Genomic DNA, 17,551 nt, shown 5'->3' on the forward strand with positions numbered 1-17,551 from the left:
CACAGTTTGCAATGACTGCACAAAGCTCATGGTAACCGTCACAGAAACCAAGCACCAGGAGCCCGTCCTGATGCCTTTCTCCAGGGGCACTGTGAGTGCCTTATAAGGCTGCTGTTTTTGCACCTAATCAGGAGAAGATTGGCTTTTCCAGCAGGGTGGCTCACGGCACACAGTCTGCGCTGGTGACGCTGCAATGCTGCATTTGAGAAATAGTTACTGAGCATTTGCCAGGTATCATGCACTGACTATATAGAGATGAACAGGAAAGAAATGGGCCTTTCCCTCATGAAGAATCATCGAGTGGAAAATGGAAAAAAGCAGAACAAAAGTAAACAGACCACCTAGTCCAGACAGAACAACCCTCTCCAGCAGCTAATCTCTGCCTATTTCCAAGACAGAAAATAAAAACAACACCACACAATGGGACTCTGATGAAGACTAAAAATCCCAAAGTCAACACATTTTACTTTATTTTATCTCAATTGATCTCAACTCCCAAACGCATGAGCTTCAAAAGGTTAAGATTAGGTACGATTAAGCCAGCCAGACCAGCATTGATTTGAAAACCCTCCTCCCTAATACAAGACTGAGGAGGTTGCAGGCCCTTATTAATCTCCTTGTTATCAGCTTGATCTCAGCCTGCCTGGAGCCAGCTCACCTGATTCCCAATTCTGGACACATCCCTCCAATCCTCTGGCTTCTGTGCACAAGACCTCAGAGCCCATATAGAACTGTGGATTAGCCTGTTAGGAATACTTACTTAAACTGTGGGCTGGTCTTTCTTCATGAAATGAGGGGCAAAAATGAAATGCCTGTAATCCCAACACTTTGGGAGGCCAGGGCGGGCAGATCACGAGGTCAAGAATTCAAGACCAGCCTGACCAACGTGGTGAAACTCCATGTCTACCAAAAATAAAAAAATTAGCTGGGCACAGTGGCGCACACCTGTAATCCCAGCTATTCAGGAGGCTGAGGCAGGAGAATCGCTTGAACCCAGGAGGTGGAGGTTGCAGTAAGCTGAGATCGCGCCCCTGCACTCCAGGCTGGGTGACAGAGCGAGACTCCATCTCAATAAATAAATAAATAAATAAATAAATAAATAAATAAATATGGAACTCAGTGAATTTCAAATCAGACAATTGCACACGGAGCTAATATAGACCCTACCACATTTTTTTCTCTTTTGGCCATAGAGAGAAATATGTAAGTGATCCCAGAATATCAGTAACTGGGGCCTATCTCAGCCTCCCTCAAGGAACTTACTCCCTCTCCTTCATCCCTTCCCTCCTTCCTTCCCTTCTTTCTCCAAAAGAGCACCTACTCTCTACCAGGCACTGTAGCAGGAGCTGGAAGTACAACGGGGCACACATCTGAAACAGTCCTAGCCTTCAAGGAGCTACAAGCTAACAAGCAGGAAAGAAACCATGCAACAAACATGGTGTGGGGAGATGTGCCAGAGAGAGGCAGGGAGCTTCAGAGGACGGTGAGATGAGGGTCTAATCTAGTGGTGTTGCAGGGGTGATAGGTCTTCTTGCGCCTAAGGCATCCTCTCCTCTTGGTGGGACCACCAAGGTCTCTTGGAGGAGGGTTGGTGTACACTGTTTCAATCATTCATAAGGCTGTTTTATTCAAGGATTCTTTTGTTGTGTGTTGGGCCATTTCCAGACACAGTTATAAATGGCTTCCGTAAGTAGGTACTTTCTGAAGGATTAACTCACTCACTCTGGAGAGAAGTTCTGCAAGGAGTTGTCACGAGTTTGCTGCCATCCAGGGCAGATAATGACTATGGGGAAGAAGAAAGGCTGGGACGTCATTGCATAATCTTCAAACATTTTCCGGGTCTACCTTCATGCGTTTTGCTAACTAGACATTATTGACTTAATACTTTCCTTTAAATTGACTCACTTAAAAACTTAAATGAATTTATCACAAAAGGAATCTTTATACTACTACCATAAATAGAATACCAATATCCCTTGCCCTAAATAGAAGGTAATAGCAAAAATAAATACAGTTAAATTCTTGGCTTCCAGCCTGCTTGGAGGCTTTCTTTATCTGGAAGAGCAGATTGGTTTTAAAAGGCTCCCCTAGACTTGCCTTCCGTCACCCCTAGAGGCCTCCCCTCTCCATCCCCCTGCTTTTTATAACTGAGAGTGGAGTTTGGAATTGGACTGCAGGCTGGGCAGGCCACCAGATCCACTCAGGAACCCCCAGAACTCTAGGGAACTGTGACTACGTACGCCAACTGTGAAGTGGGGCCCTGTGCTGTGTGAATGATCACATCCTAGCCAAGCTCATTAGAGGGCTTAATGACACAGCTGATGAGCGCTTTGCTGTCCAGCTTCTCTAGAAATTTCCTTCAAGTGCTCCAGCACCAGGTCAAGCTTGTTTCTGGACACACTGTATCCTCCTTGGACTCATGTAATAAATCACTTCAACCCTTGGTTGAGATTTCTGCTCTCCTCATCTTACACCTTGGCCCTCATTTGGGAGGACAAAGGAAGAGAAGTAGGCTAATGGCTAAAGGCGAAACCCCTGGCATCTAGGAACAGAGCCAGCTAGATCGCCAAATAGTTTAAGTTCTTTTTCTGTTTCCTAAGCAGTCACTCTATCTGAGTCTCAGTTCACTTGTCCATAAAATGGGTTTTGAAGGGGTTTTATAATAAATGTGTGAAACAATGTATAAAAAGCTCATGGCATACACTCAGGAATCCAATGAGTGGCTGTAGTAAGAATCATTATTCATTTTTATTTGTAGTTTTTTTTTTTTTTTTTTTTTTTTTTTGAGATAGGGTTTCATTCTTGATGCCCAGGCTGGAGTGCAATGGTGACATCTCGACTCACTGCAACCTCTGCCTCCTGGGTTCAAGTGATCTGAGTAGCTGAGATTACAGGCACACACCACCTGCTTCAGCCTCCTGAGTAGCTGAGATTACAGGCACACACCACCACGCCCAGCTAATTTTTGTATTTTTGTAGAGATGGGGTTTCGCCATGTTGCCCAGACTGGTATTGAACTGCTGGGCTCAAGTGATCTACTCACCTCTGCCTCCCAAAATTCTGGGATTACAGGCACGAGCCACTGTACCTGGCCAAGAATCATTATTCATTTTTCTGATATCCATTTGGAGGTCACTCTAGGCTGACTCTGTGATGGGCAGTGGAGCCACACTGACAGGCTACCCCTGGTGTGATGGGCCAAGGTCACTGCTTAGGGCAGAGGCTCTGTAGAAGGCTGGGAAACCAATCATTCCCCCAGCAGAGGGTGCATACATTTCACCTGGGAGCTTGTTACTGAGCAGATTCAGATTCCGCAGGTCTAGGGTCTGGAGTAGGGCCTGAGACACTACATTTCTACCAAACATCCAGATGATGTCCATGTTGCTGGTCTGAGGACCACACCGAGTGACAAGGCTCTAGCCCAGTGGTTCTCAAGGTGTGATCCTGAAATGGGCCAGCAGTGTCAGGATCGCCTGGAACCTGTTAAAGATGCAAATTCTCAGGCCCTGCCCCAGGCCTGTGGAAACAGAAACTCCAGGAGGTGTCCAGCGTTCTGTTTTCAACAAGTCCTTGAGGTGACTGTGATGCTCTCTCAAGTCTGAGAATTGGCTTTGGCATCTCAAGCCTCCTGGAATCCACCTCACTTGCTCCTTCCTGCGGTATTATAGAGATTGTGCGGCTTGAGCCTAAAAGGGAAGAGACAGCTGTGCCCTACCTCTTCCCAGCTCAGCAGGAGCCAAATCTTGGGATCGGTATCTTGGACTCATTTCTTTTCAGGTTCACCCTTGAGCCAAAAACAGTTTAGAGGCCACCCCTAGGCAAGTGATAAAGAAAGAGACTTCCCAAAGCTGCGTCTGGGAGGGAGGGGGCTCTGGACTGTCTTGGCCTCCCTCCCCCATCACTCTGAGCCCTCCTTGCAACTTAGGTTTTGGCAAAACCTTATGGGCCCCTCCACTAAACTTACATGGGCAGGCCAGCCAACAAGAATTCAGAGTGGCCACGTAAAAGTATGCCTGCACTTTCCACAATCCTAAATCCCAGATGTTGGGGATGTGGGCCGCCTCCAGCTTGTGTGTCCAAATATACAACAAAGTAATGATTTGTATTTTTCTAATTCTGTGTCTATAGCCACACCTCCCCTCTTTACTCCCTCCATTTCCTCTGTATCTGCTTTTCAGCACCGTATTATTTTTAAAATTAAATAATACCCACATTGATGCTGCTTTGTTTAAAATCACAACTGTGCTCTTAAAGTAAGTCAGTGTGTCCTGAGCACCTGCCAGGCACTGTTCTGGCTGCTTGTGCTTGTGTGTGTTTCAATTGTGGTAAAATACACATAACATACAATTTACCATCTTAACTATTTTTAAGTGTACGGTTTGGTGGCATTAAGACATTTATATTATTCTGCAGCTATCATTACCATCCGTCTGCTAAACTCTTTTCATCTTTCAAAACTGAAACTTTATACCCATTAAACAAATTCCCCTTCCCCAGATTCTGGCAACTGTCATTCTACTTTCTGTCTCGATCAATGTGACCACTCTAGATGCCTCATATAAGTGGAACCATACAGTATTTGTCCTTTGACTGCTGGCTTATTCCACTTAGCATAATGTTCTCAAGGTTTGCCCATCATATAGTTTGTGTCAGAATGTCCTTCCTTTTTAAGACTAAATAATATTCCATTGGATGTATATAGCTTTTTTTTTTTTTAATTTTTAAGAACAGGGTCTCGCTATATTGCCCAGGCAGCTCCAAACTCCTGGGCTCAAGATATCCTCCCGCCTCTGCCTCCCCAAGAGCTGGGATTACAGGTGTGAGCCACCATGCCCGGCATCTACCATATTTTGTTTATCCGTTTACTCATTGATGGACACCTGGGTGCTTCCACCTTTTAGCTACGGTGAATAAGGTTACTATGAACATGGGTGTACAAATACCTGTTTAAGTCCCTGTTTTCAATTTCTTTTTTTTTTTTGAGATGGAGTCTTGCTCTGTTGCCCAGGCTGGAGTGCAGTGGTGTGATCTAGGCTCACTGCAACCTCTGCGTCCCGGGTTCAAGCGATTCTCCTGTCTCAGCCTCAGAGTAGCTGGACTACAGGCATGCAGCACGACACCTGGCTTTTTTTTTTTTTTTTTTTTTTTTTGTATTTTTAGTAAAGACAGGATTTCACCACGTTGGTCAGGCTGGTCTCAAACTCCTGACTTCAGGTGATTCACCCACCTCGGCCTTCCAAAGTGTTGGGATTACAGGCATGAGCACCACACCTGGCCCCTGCTTTCAATTCTTTTGAATATATACCCAGAAGTGGAATTGTTGGATCACATGGTAATTCTATGTTAAATATTTTGAGGAACTGTCATGCTGTTTTCCATAGCAGCTGTACCATTTTACATTCCCACCATTTGTGTTTTATTTAATCCTCAGAACACTGGAAGTTGGGTATTATTAACCCCATTATACAGATTAGGAAACTGAGACTCAGAAAGGTGAGGTCACTTGCCTGAAGTCACACAGGTAATGAGTGTTCCACTGAAGACTAGAGCCTTAATCTTCCAAGAGTAGCTCTCAGTTTCTCCAAAGGTATGGCCCAATGTCCTGAATCATATGCCATGAATCCAGCTCTGGCAAGAACTTGTCAGTCCTTACAGATAAAAGTAAAGCCCCCGGTTGGTGGCAGGGAGAGATGTATGATGAATGCGTGAGTCATTCTGGCATTCTGCTGGAGGTTAGAGCTATCGTGGGTGGTTTTGGCAGGTTGGGGAAGGGCCCGTGGAGCCCTAACTGGCTTTACCACCAAGGCTGGGCCATCACGGGTCTTTCTTTGGGATGCTGTCTGTCAGCACGTTGCTGCCTTTGTGTCCAGCTGGCCTAAGAGGTTCCCTGCCCGGGCCAAGACAGGACACCACGGGGAGTTTCTCTCTTGCCCTTCTCTTTGCTTCTCCTGGGAACTAAATGTTTTGATTAGCGTATAATTTGGGCATCATCCTGAGTCCACCTAAAGTCAAATCCCAAACTGTGGGAACCTCAAGAGATACAGAGGGAGGGCCTTTACTGCTTACAGGAAAATAGCGAACTAAAGTCACCTGCCCTATCAATTTACTAATTCACTTTCTCCAGACATCATATGCCTCCCGCCTTCATTATTTAAGCTACTCTGGCATTTACCAAGAAGGTGTGAATTAACCCTGGGTATCGCTCCTCCACGTGCAGCCGGTTTTCAAAATTAGAACTGGCGAAGCTCCATAACAAGTGCTCACACCTCTCTGGGTAGAGTCCAGGTATGTCTGCCTCTTCCACAGCCTCCGCTGAAGTGTGGTGCCCAATGGTGACAGATGCCATTGTGTTTGCGAAGTTATCTGACAATGATGAGTCTATTCTACTGTCTCAAAAGTTTCCAGCATCTCTGTGCAAACTCTCTGCATGGTACAGAAAAAGGAACAAAGTGTAGGAGGCCCAGGGCAGGAGGCATGAGGAATGGGGGCGAGCAGCCAAGTAACCGCAGTATAAAAAAGTGGCTAAGACCAGATGGACCATGGAGTCAGGCAAACCTGGGTGGAATCCCAGCTCCATGTTTACTAGCTGTGTGACCTTAGCAAGTCCCAAGACCTCTCTGAGTCTCCATTTCCTCATCTGCAAATGGGCTAACAGGGTGCTTGGGAAGGTTGAGTGAGGTGATCCATGTGAGTTCTCAGCAGAATGCGGTTACCGTAGGAAAGGGGGCTCCCTGGGATGTGCTACCTCCTTGCATGAACCTGGCCCCTCCCCGAAGGGCTCCCTCCCTCACTCCTTCCCTCCCTCCCTTCCTTGTCAGGCTCCACTGACCTGGGAAAGCTGACAGCACCAACCCTTCTGTTTTCCCCTAGAAGAAAATTTCTCCAGGCTTTAATCATTTGTGTTGTTTTTCTCTTCTCTCTCAGTGTCTCTCTCTCTCTCTCTCTCTGGTAATGAGATGGTCAAACAAATGCCATGCTCTGGAGCCATTCTGATGAGATTCCGTGGGGGGAAGCGGGTGTGAGAGGAGAGGAAAAGGGAGGCAGAGGCAGAGGCAGAGCAGTGTGCCTCTGGCCCTCATTCCGCATTAAGGTGTTTTGGAGCTGGCAACCCTAAATTGTATTGATCTTTTTGGCTGCCATGTCCCATTATGGCCTGGGCTCCAGCATGCTGTCCCCTAAGGTTCCTTCAGTATCACTACATCCCAGGGTTCTCATTCCCACAGACCTTTGTGTTCCCAAGGCTTATTCCTTGAAAATACAAGCACGTATCTCTTCCCCACTGGATGCCATTTAAGACATCGTTTTTGGAGAATTCTCCTTGTTCCCTGGAGCCTGGGTTTGAATCCCAGCTCTGCACTTTACTAGCTGTGTTATTTGACTGTTCCGGGCCTCAGTCCACTAATCTGTAAAAGGGAGATAATAATAACATAGATAGACCTCCTCAGACTGTTGGGAGGATTATAGGTGTTTAGATAACTAAAGTGTTTAGAAAATCATTGGGACCCCAGCAGACACAGACAAAAAATGACTTTGTTATTATTCTCTGCTGGCATCATCTCCATGGGGAAGAAAATATGTGAGGAGTGAGGCTATTTCCTGAAGTGAGCTTTTCAGCGTACCTTGTGGATCCAGACCCTAGAGTATCAGATTTCAGGGACCCATAGTATTTCCAAAACACTGGGGTTGGGGACTCATGAGGTTACCACCCTTTTCAGCCAAGGGAGAATGTCATAGCTACCATCACCCCCTTTCATAAAAGAAAGGACATCTTAGTATCCCAAAGGAAAAAGGAACATTATCTCAGAATATAGAAGAGTTCTTTCCAGGCAATGGCAGCTGGCAACTTGAAACTATTAATAATCATGGCTACGTTGTGCTTTTTTTTTTTTTTTTTTTTTTTTTTTTCCTGTCTCCTTTCAGATCACCACTCATCTGTGGCTCACTATTTGGGAACCACTGACCCAGGGGTCCTTTCATCCTTCGGCCATCAACTAAGAAGCTGGAGGAGGGAGAGGAGGAATTGTTGCCCTAAACCTTAAAAAAGGCCCAGGAAGCAGAGCTTAGTCCCTCCGCATTCCTCCGATGATAACAAAAAGGCTCTGGGAAACCCTGTGACAGAGCTGAGAGCTTCATGCTTGCAAAGCAGTTTGGGAAGTCAAAGGCACGCCCACACAGCAAGGCGGGACGCTGGATTTCCCAGGGGAGTGAATCGGGATCCCAAGTTCTCGAAGGTGTCAGGAGGAACCTTGACTGCCGATGTGTAATATAGACACATGTCGTGTCAGGGCCACTGCTCTCCCCAGTTGGAGCCATTCCCTCATGGCCATTGTCGCGAAGTCAGTGACAGCCAAAGCTGAGAAAACACGGGGACACACAGGTCCCGTCAGGACACTGGGCAGCCTCCTAGCCGGGTGATGAATTGCAGGAGACTGGGGAGAATTTAAAACCAGCCCAGATGCCACCTAGGAGAGTGACTAATCTCAACGCTTAAGGACCAGCCTCAGCTCTGGAGAGATGGTGAGCAAGCCCAGGGGCAGTCAGCCAGTCGGCCACAGGGGACAGTGTCTCACCCCGCAGCGCCTCTCCGGAAGATGAGCCTGTCCCCACGCCCTGGCAGGAGACAGCCACCTGACTCGCTCAGCTGGTGGCTTTCATGTTCCTGTCCCTCCCCTGGCCGTTTTCACTGTGTCCTCCCATCTGTCTCTAACTCATTTCTGCTTGAGACAGCTGAGAGAGATGAGGCTCCTGACCTCATCTAGGATCCACACAGCTGCCCCAAGTCTTGACCCATCAGCAGGATTCGCTGGTTTGACCAGTGTTTTCAAATAAAAACACCACTAGAAGGTGCTTCATAAGGAAAATCTTTGAGACGACACATCCCGACCTGACCTCACATTTCTTACTCTGTCAACGTCTCTAACACTCAGCTTCCAGCATCCTACCTGGGGACCAGCCCTTGCAAGGAAACAGCTGGCCCTGCGTTCCTGGTCTGCTCTCAACGCCACTACGGAAGCCCTGAAGGGATTAAAGTAGACAGGACCGGCTGTCCTTCCAGGCAGGAGGGGACAGCCTCAGCAGCACCGTGGGCAGTGGAGGGCTGGAAAGGGCTCTCTGGAGAACCAACAGCCGGCAGAGGCTTGGCATCTGGGCTCTAGATCTTTGGTTTTTATCTAAACTGGCAGGGGGCAAACACCACTGGGTGTTTTTACAAATTACAAAGGGGCTTTTATTTCCATTGGCCCGAAACATTCCACAATGGTGAATAATGTCATAGCCAGACTGTGCTCTTCACCGGGCTGCACTTCCATGCTAGATACATAGGAAAAGCAGGGGCTTCCAGATCAAGTGGAGGGTGTTTAATTGTTAGAATAGTATGTACTTTTGGGAGCAGAGAGGCTGAATGCTTATTTTTGCCATATCCTTGGTCAGAGTTTGTTCATTCAAAAAATATTTTATGGGCTTCATTTACTAAATCATGTACGTATCACCAGGGGCTGGGGATAAAGGATAAATAAAACATAATTGTGAAATGTATCTCCATGGGGTGCTGCATGATGGGGTGCTAAGGGTGCATACAGGAGGCGCAACCAATGTAGATGTCTCGGGAGGGGACGGGATCTAGGAGATACCAGACCTTAGCCTCGAAGGAGAAGACAGAGCAGTGAGACAAAGAGCAGGAGCAGGATGTACGAAGGCACAGAGGTATGAAATCCTAGGACACTTTGGGGAACCTGTAAGCAATACAAAATGGCTGCAGCCCAGGCCGGCTACAGAAAGAGGCAAAGGTCAGATGATGCATTGCTTTGTATGCCCTGCGAAAAGCAATGAGAGCCTTTCTAGAATCCCCTCTCTCGAAGAAGTATTTATAATTTGCAATCTACAACATTTCCAATTTGTAAAACCTAAAACATGTTTAAAACCTAGCAACCCTGCCTTACAGGAGGAAAGAGGCACTGAGTGGTGAATTGGTTTCTAAGATGGATATCTATTTACAATTTAAATGTGATGTTTGGAACAGTTGGCAACAAGGACTTGGAGCAAGTGAGTTAAAACCAGACCTTCTTTCTCTCCTATTTTATCTTCCAATCATGCTTATATTTCAGTGAATTACACCAGGACTAGGGAGAAGAATGGGCTTTAAAAAAAATTGCATTGTCTTGAGCAAACATATGCACTTCTTATAGAGTGCCTGGACTGTGACTGCTCAAGGTCATTTTCTTTCCCATCCACGTGCACTCATCCACTAAATGATGCACCTCACCTCACTCTCCGCTCTTGGCAGTAGTTGCTGCCTGCTCACAGATCTCATCATGGCTGATGATCAGAGCTAGCCTCTCCTTGTCTAGTGTTTTCCCAGACAGGGCCTGGTGTTTGGCTGGTGTGCACTAGGACCCCTGGTCGTGGTGTACTGGATGGCATCAGTTCTGATGGGTCAGATGTCCATTCTAACAGGTTGGTGCTGGAGAGGTACCAGTTGTTAAACATCTTTACTATCTCCCCTGCTCCAGACACCTAGATGCCCAAACATACAGTATGTAGTATCGAGGCAGGCCCCTTCCATTGACATCAGAATCAGGTTTGCAATGGAATAGGAGCTTTCCCTCCTCCTGTCACTTTAGCCCCAGGCTCCACCTGAGAGTCTGGAATGCTCATACCCATGGCAGGTGACCTTGTGTAACAAGCTGGGGTTAATGCCATTCTGTCCTCCAGCATGGCACTGAACTTAGCTGGACTAGAGGGACATTTTGGGGAGATGTGCTCAGAGTCCTCCTCTGGTCCTCCTCATTCACCTTCTCTCTTTCTAAATGTCTGATGGAGCAACTACTAAGGCCAGACCAGGCTCTCAGGAAAACTCTGGGCCTTTGGAAGAACCACCAGGGATGAGTTAGTCTTCAGATGTATTCCCTAATATTAGCTCAGGGTGAAAAAAATAACTCAAGAGGACAGGGCAGTCTAGCATGATGGTCAAGAGCATGCATGGGTTTTGGCCTTCCATACAGCTGCTTTATCACAAGTTTATCAGCAGGGTATACAACCTCTCCAGGCCTCAGTTTCTTCATCAATAAATGGCGATAGAAATGGTACCTACCTTAGAGGGTTGTGGTGAGGATCCAGCAAACATGTTTGAAAGCAGTTAGCATAGCATCTGGCTCACAGAGCTCTACAAACAGTGCCACTGGTAGGTGACCACTGGATTACCATGAGGCTGGAATGTGTTAACACCTATAAAGCACTTGGAATAGCTCTTGACTCTTAGGAAGCACTCAGTAAATGCTAACCATGATCATCATCTTCACCATTGTCATAATTGCTATTGTTATCATTACTAGTTACTCAACTTCTCTTTAACAAGATTTCTGTAATTCCTTTATGAGTAGAGGAACTAGTATGAGGATTAGTGCATTGGGTTACAAAAGAGGAGACCTGTGCAAGCCTGCCCTGCCCTAAACCAGCCAGGCTGTGATCTCAGATTAGTGATGTTACTTCTCAATGTCAAATTTACCCTAATTGATAAAAAGGAAAGGTTTCTACAGGGAGAGCTTATGCTCTCTTCCTGTCCCAAGGCTCAGTGAGTTTCTTTCTTTTTTTTTTAATTTTTTTTTTTCTTTTTTTGAGATGGAGTCTCACTCTGTTGCCCAGGCTGGAGTGCGGTGGCGTGATCTCGGCTCACTGCAACCTCTACTTCCCAGGTTTTAAGCCATTCTCCTGTCTCAGCCTCCCGAGTAGCTGGGATTACAGGCACCTGCCACCACATCTGGCTAATTTTTGTATTTTTAGTAGAGATGGAGTTTCACCATGTTGGCCAGTCTGGTCTTGAACTCCTGACCTCAGGTGATCCACCTGCCTCAGCCTCCCAAAGTGTTGGGATTACAGGCATGAGCCACCGTTCCTGGCCAGCTCTGAGTTGCAACTTTGCCCAAGGATGCCGTGTGTGCCCATCATTGGGCCAGACTCAGGAAAATATTCATCCAACAGATGTTTATTGAATGCCTTGTGTCCCCAGTTCCATGGACACCATGATGAGCAAGACAGCGATGCCTCACAGTCCCCTAGTGGAACTTACATCAAGATTAAAGCCCAAGAAACAAGCAGAAGATTTTAGCTTACAACTTGGTCGAATTGGATCTAAAACTTGGGAGCGTGCATGAGTTGATCAGGGGCTGTTTTACGAAAGCTCCACCCAATTTCTGACTTAGAATTTGAATTCACTCCTTGGCTACCAGGCAGGACTCTCTAGGTGCTTTGTAGAGAACTTATCTTTCTACATTTTGTTTTCTTATTCAGCTCCAGCTGAATGAGAGCAAGAGAGTCAGAAATGGAACTTTTGAAAATAATCACTAAGGAAAAGAGATGTGTGTCTCAGAAAACTCCCCTCAAAGAAAGTCCTGCCCCTTAATTCATGGCGCATAATTTTTCAGGCAGGACAGGACCTCTGAGACCACCACATTAAAAGCCTCATTTTACAAAAAAGAATCAAGAGCTTCAGAAAACTAAATCTCAGTTTTATTCCTCCAGACAATACACATGTGATTTACTTTCTTCTTTCACTTTTTAAAGTTCCCTAATCCTTGAAAAAGTTACCCCCAAAAGCGGTTCCTTCTATTTTTCCTTCCTTCCTAACAGATCACAGGGTCCCACTGTTCATTACTTCCCAGAAACAGCCATCCTTTTACAGAGCCATTGCTTTCTCCCAGGGGCCAACACAGGCAGATCATCTGTAATCCTCCCTAGCACAGGTCCAGAGCAAGTTGGGGATGGAGGTGCAGCAGACTCGTGTTCCTAAGTATGATTCCAGGTCTCCAGGAAGACATATGGTGAGGAAGGCGGAGCCCTCTTGACGCCCCTCACTGGCCACTGTGCCAAGGCTCTTATTGGGCGCTGAGCCCAGCTGCTCAAAGTTGAGGTAATTCCAAGAATGAATTTAGTGATAAAACCTCACTTGTGCCGGGAGGGGTGGCTCATGCCTGTAATCCCAGCACTTTGGGAGGCTGAGGTGGGCAGATCACCTGAGATTTTCAACATGGTGAAACCCCATCTCTAATAAAAATACAAAAATTAGCCTGGTGTGGTGGCACGTGCCTGTAATCCCAGCTACTCGGGAGGCTGAAACAGGAGAATTGCTTGAACCCGGGAGGGAGAGGTTGCAGTGAGCCAAGATCGCGCCACTGCACTCCAGCCTGGGCAACAGAGTGAGACTCTGTCTCAAAAACAAAACAAAACAAAACAAAACAAAAAACAACAAAACAAAACAAAACAAAACAAAAAAAACCCTCACTTGTAAGCAGGCAGAAGGTGCTGTTGGGATTCCCATGCTCTGCCCGTGTCTTTCCTTCTCCAGCCATGGTGAATCCCAAAATATGCCTCCATTCCTCTGGATTAAACACGTGTGGGGCTGACGGTGAGTGAGGCTAGAGTGCCTGTCCCAGTCGAAAGGCATGTGTAGTGTTGTTCTAAGGCAGCTACATCAGCCTGGGAGAGGGGGTGTCTCAGGCCTGGTCAGGACTGGTCAAGCCAGTGGTCAGCCTGGGACGAGAGGGAAGGAAGATGCCACAGGAGGTGACACATCAGACTTGTTTGACAGTTGTTTCCTAGGATTGGCCCAACAGAGACAGGATAAAAAGAAGTAGAGAGCCCTCAAGTGAAACAAGTCCCAGGGGTGTGTACATATATGGGAACAACCTGATGTGGGGAGCGCAGGCTTCACCGTGCATTTGGCAAGAAAGTTCAACATTATGTGCAAAGTGATCTCCTGATTGCGTTTTAAAAATTAAAAGTTCCTATTGTGAATATTTATTGCAGCACTATTCACAATAGCAAAGACTTGGAATCAACCCAAATGTCCATCAGTGACAGATTGGATTAAGAAAATGTGGCACATATACACCATGGAATACTATGCAGCCATCAAAAAGGATGAGTTTGTGTCCTTTGTAGGGACATGGATGCAGCTGGAAACCATCATTCTTAGCAAACTATCACAAGAACAGAAAACCAAACACCGCATGTTCTCACTCATAGGTGGGAACTGAACAATGAGATCACTTGGACTCAGGAAGGGGAACATCACACACCGGGGCCTATCATGGGGAGGGGGGCGGGGGGAGGGATTGCATTGGGAGTTATACCTGATGTAAATGACGAGTTGATGGGTGCAGCACACCAACATGGCACAAGTATACATATGTAACAAACCTGCACGTTATGCACATGTACCCTACAACTTAAAGTATAATAATAATAAATAAATTAAAAAATAAAAAAATAAATAAATAAAAGGAAATTTGAATGCTTTTAGTAGAAAAAAAAAAAAAATTAAAAGTTCCCAGCATGTGGAAGGTATTTGCTAAGAATTCAGTGAATGGTTGACCTAGGGGTGCCTGGATGACCACAGCACTTGTGTTTTTATAGCAGAACAATGGGCAGCGCCGTGCCTTCCCTCTCACATGGGCAAAGATCAGCAAGTGATCTGGGCCAGGCAGTGCCCACATCAGGAATAAGAAGCCGAAGAGCCCAGAGGAAGGCCCTTCTCACCGCATCTTCCATTACCCCAAGACGTGTCTTGCCCGATTTCCTTTCCGATCCACGTTTCTGAGGCGAACAGCTATGAAAAGTAGCATGTTTATCTTTGCGTGGGAGATGGTGGCACGTTGTGTGTTAACTGCATAGCATTTGGGAAAGTTTTCAGAGCTCTTGGGGAAACCGAGAATGAGAGGAGACAGAAGCAGGGAGAGGGGCTCCTGAAGCCCAGTGGAGTTCACAGAAGGAATTCCCGGGAGACGGCCAAGGGCGGGGAGCAGGGCAGGGGCGGGGAGAAAATGAGAGCAGGAAGCGGCACTTGTCCCAAGTTTTGGTCCTTGGGGCCTCGGCATCCTGCTTGGGCCCAACACTGGCATCTCCCATTTGAGGGTCTGACAGCGTGGCGGACCCTCAACTAGCACAGATAACAAATGAAGTAACAAATGGGACAAAGGCGGGGCGCACGCGGCGCTGGACTCGAGAAGAGCGCCTGGCAGGGCACAAATCCCACAGAGGAAGAGACCTTCTGCGCTCTCTGAGACCTCACCTTCCCCTTACCCAGGGGCAGGAAGGTCTCCTCGGGCCTCCTCAGAACGCTGGGTGCCTCCCCACCTGTCGTCTACCGCCCTTTGGAGGTTCTGGAGAACGGCCCGCCCCGACGAGCCGAAGGCTGCGGGGCGGGGCGCGAGTCTCAGCCTCTGGGACACACAGCTGGTGCGTCCCGAGCCTCAAGTGCGCGCTCCAGGAAGTCCGGAGCCGGGAGGATCCGGGCTCGCGGTCCCGCCCTACGTCTGGCGAGGTCGGGAGAAAAAAGGGTCAGATCGTCCGCTTGAGGGCCCAGAAGCCCACCGGGCGGCAGTACAGACTTTCCCGAAATGTCTCTGTCTCCGCGCTGCGAGCGCGCAGGAACCCAGGGTCGCCGGGGTCGCCGTGGCTTGGCTGAACGTCCAAAGCCAGGCGAGGGCGGGGGTCTCAGTCCAGCTATGCGAGCCCTTCTCTAGTGGTGCCAGCTCCTACGCCGGGCTCCCGGGCCGGCGGGAGGCGCGTGTGCCTGTCTGTGTGTGCAGGGGACATTCGGCTTCCCTGTAGCCCATGCAGAGCCCCCGCCCTCCGCTCCGTCCCGGGGAACCCCTCCCCCAGCTCAGAGATCCCTGCGCGCCCCCTGCCCACTTTGCCAAGGCGAGAAAGCGGCCGTGCCGGAGACAAAGAAACTCCTGCCTCCCTCCACTCTCGGCCCCTCCGCCCGCCGGAGACACTCCCCGGCGCCCTCCCTCGACCCCGGCGACACTGCGCTTGGACACGCCAGGCAGGGGGGCAGGGTGGGCGAGCCCGCTTCCCGACGCGGGCCAGCTGGGGGCTTCCCGTGAGCCCCGCCCGGGGACACCCCACGGCAGCCGCGCCCCCACCCTCCTCTCCCCAAACCGTCCCGGGCCCCTGTCACCGCTACCTTCTGCCAAGCCGTCCCTATCTCTCCAGCGGAGCTACCGAGTGGGGTGGGGGCGCGGCGCACACAAAGGGGGTCGGAGGGTGGAGAGTAGGGAAGGAGGGAGAGATCCCGCCAGGTCTCGTGGCACGGGCCTGGGCGCAGCTATTTACCCGATTTCTTCTTCGATCTCTGAGATGTCTGCGAAGATGAGGAAGACCACGAGCAGCGTGAGCGCGGCCAGCATCCAGCTCCGGAACTGCAGCTGCATGGTGGGTTCGCGTCCGCCGGGACCCACGCGGGCCGGCGCGAGGAGCAGGGGCGGGAGGGCGCAGCGGCGGACGCCGGAGCCTCCGCGCGCCGCGCGCAGCTGGGCAGATACCCTGCGCTCGGGGCGAGTCCGGGCCGGCGGCGGCAGCGGCAGCGGCAGCGACAGGCAGGGGTTGCTCAGGCGCGGCGAGCCCGCTCGCTCCCTTTCGGCTCCCGCCTGCCCCTCCCTCCCTCCTCTCCCTTCCCCCGCCCCGCGCCCGGCTCCGCGCGCAGTTTGACAGCTTTGCTCCGCGCCTCTGCTCGCCTCCTCCCACCAACTCCAGCGTCCAGACCTGCTAGCCTTTGCTTCTCCCGCCTGGCTTTATTCAGCTCCCGAGGGCGCGGGGATGCAGCCGGAGGCTGCCACTCCTGGCCTAGAGAGGCTGGGCTCTGGCCACCGCGAACGACCGGGTACTGAGCTGAGCCCAGGGAAGTGCGCGCACCGCCCGGCGCACCCCTCAGGCTGGCAAACGCCCCCCTTCGCCCGCTCTTTGTCCAGCTCCCTCGCCTCCTCGCAAAGTTTTCTCAACACAAAGACTAACACCTGAGGACAGCCTCCAGCGCGCGGCGAGAAGGCGGTTTCAGCCAGGCAGATGTTTCAGCAGTTGATGAATTAGGAGGGGAGGTGGAGGAAGGGGAGGAGAGAAGAAATATCCAAGACAGGCCAACTTCGGTGAAGATGCTGACTACAGTTTGTGGGCGAGGCTCTCTCGAGAAACCACTCCCTCCAGGTGCTTATCTTGGTCTCCATTTATAGACCCGATGCTAGGTCCGGAGAGCTCTCCGAGCTGCCCCTAGGTCACGAAATCCTGGCTGGAACCCTCGGCTAGAACCCCAGTGGGAGACTTAGCTCCTGTCTTCCCTCCGCCCTCGCGGTACTGACGCCGGGTGGCCTTCATCGCCTCAGTTCTTGGACTCTCAATAACCCCAAAATCAATAACCCTGGGAGTCCTATCTTGATCAAAATGCCTTCTAGAAAAATATGGCTCTCACAAGGGGTAATGTCCCCCACTCTTCCTGAATATTTTACACTTTCACAGCCTTAGACAGTTTAAGTCAAATTACATTTCACACCAACCATTAGCCAGGGATGGGAAGGGCCCCATTAAGTTTTACTGGAATTAGATAATTACCTTTTATTTTCTTTGCACTAATTGGAACAATTCCTGAAATTAAGAAATGTAACTTTCCAGAAATGATCATCTGGTTTATGAAAGGGTCCTTGGGGTTTCAGTGTGGGGAGGAGGAGTCCTGTTGGAGAAGCTATATGGAATGTCCTAAGTGCTGGAAACCACAACCCAG

General features: G+C 49.1%; 1 protein-coding gene across 1 annotated transcript in view; it reads right to left on the bottom strand.

Annotated features, from left to right (window-relative positions):
- ST8SIA2 (ST8 alpha-N-acetyl-neuraminide alpha-2,8-sialyltransferase 2) overlaps nucleotides 1–16,436 on the bottom strand; it is a 76,503-nt gene extending 60,067 nt beyond the window's left edge. Inside the window, exon 1 of the mRNA XM_050798047.1 lies at nucleotides 16,114–16,436. Within this exon, the coding sequence (XP_050654004.1) occupies nucleotides 16,114–16,211 (98 nt within the window). The 5' untranslated portion in view covers nucleotides 16,212–16,436. The remainder of the gene's footprint in view (nucleotides 1–16,113) is intronic.
- Between the last annotated feature and the right edge of the window lie 1,115 nt (nucleotides 16,437–17,551).

The sequence above is a fragment of the Macaca thibetana genome, chromosome 7, assembly GCF_024542745.1.
Source record: "Macaca thibetana thibetana isolate TM-01 chromosome 7, ASM2454274v1, whole genome shotgun sequence".
Taxonomy (NCBI): Eukaryota; Metazoa; Chordata; class Mammalia; order Primates; family Cercopithecidae; genus Macaca; species Macaca thibetana.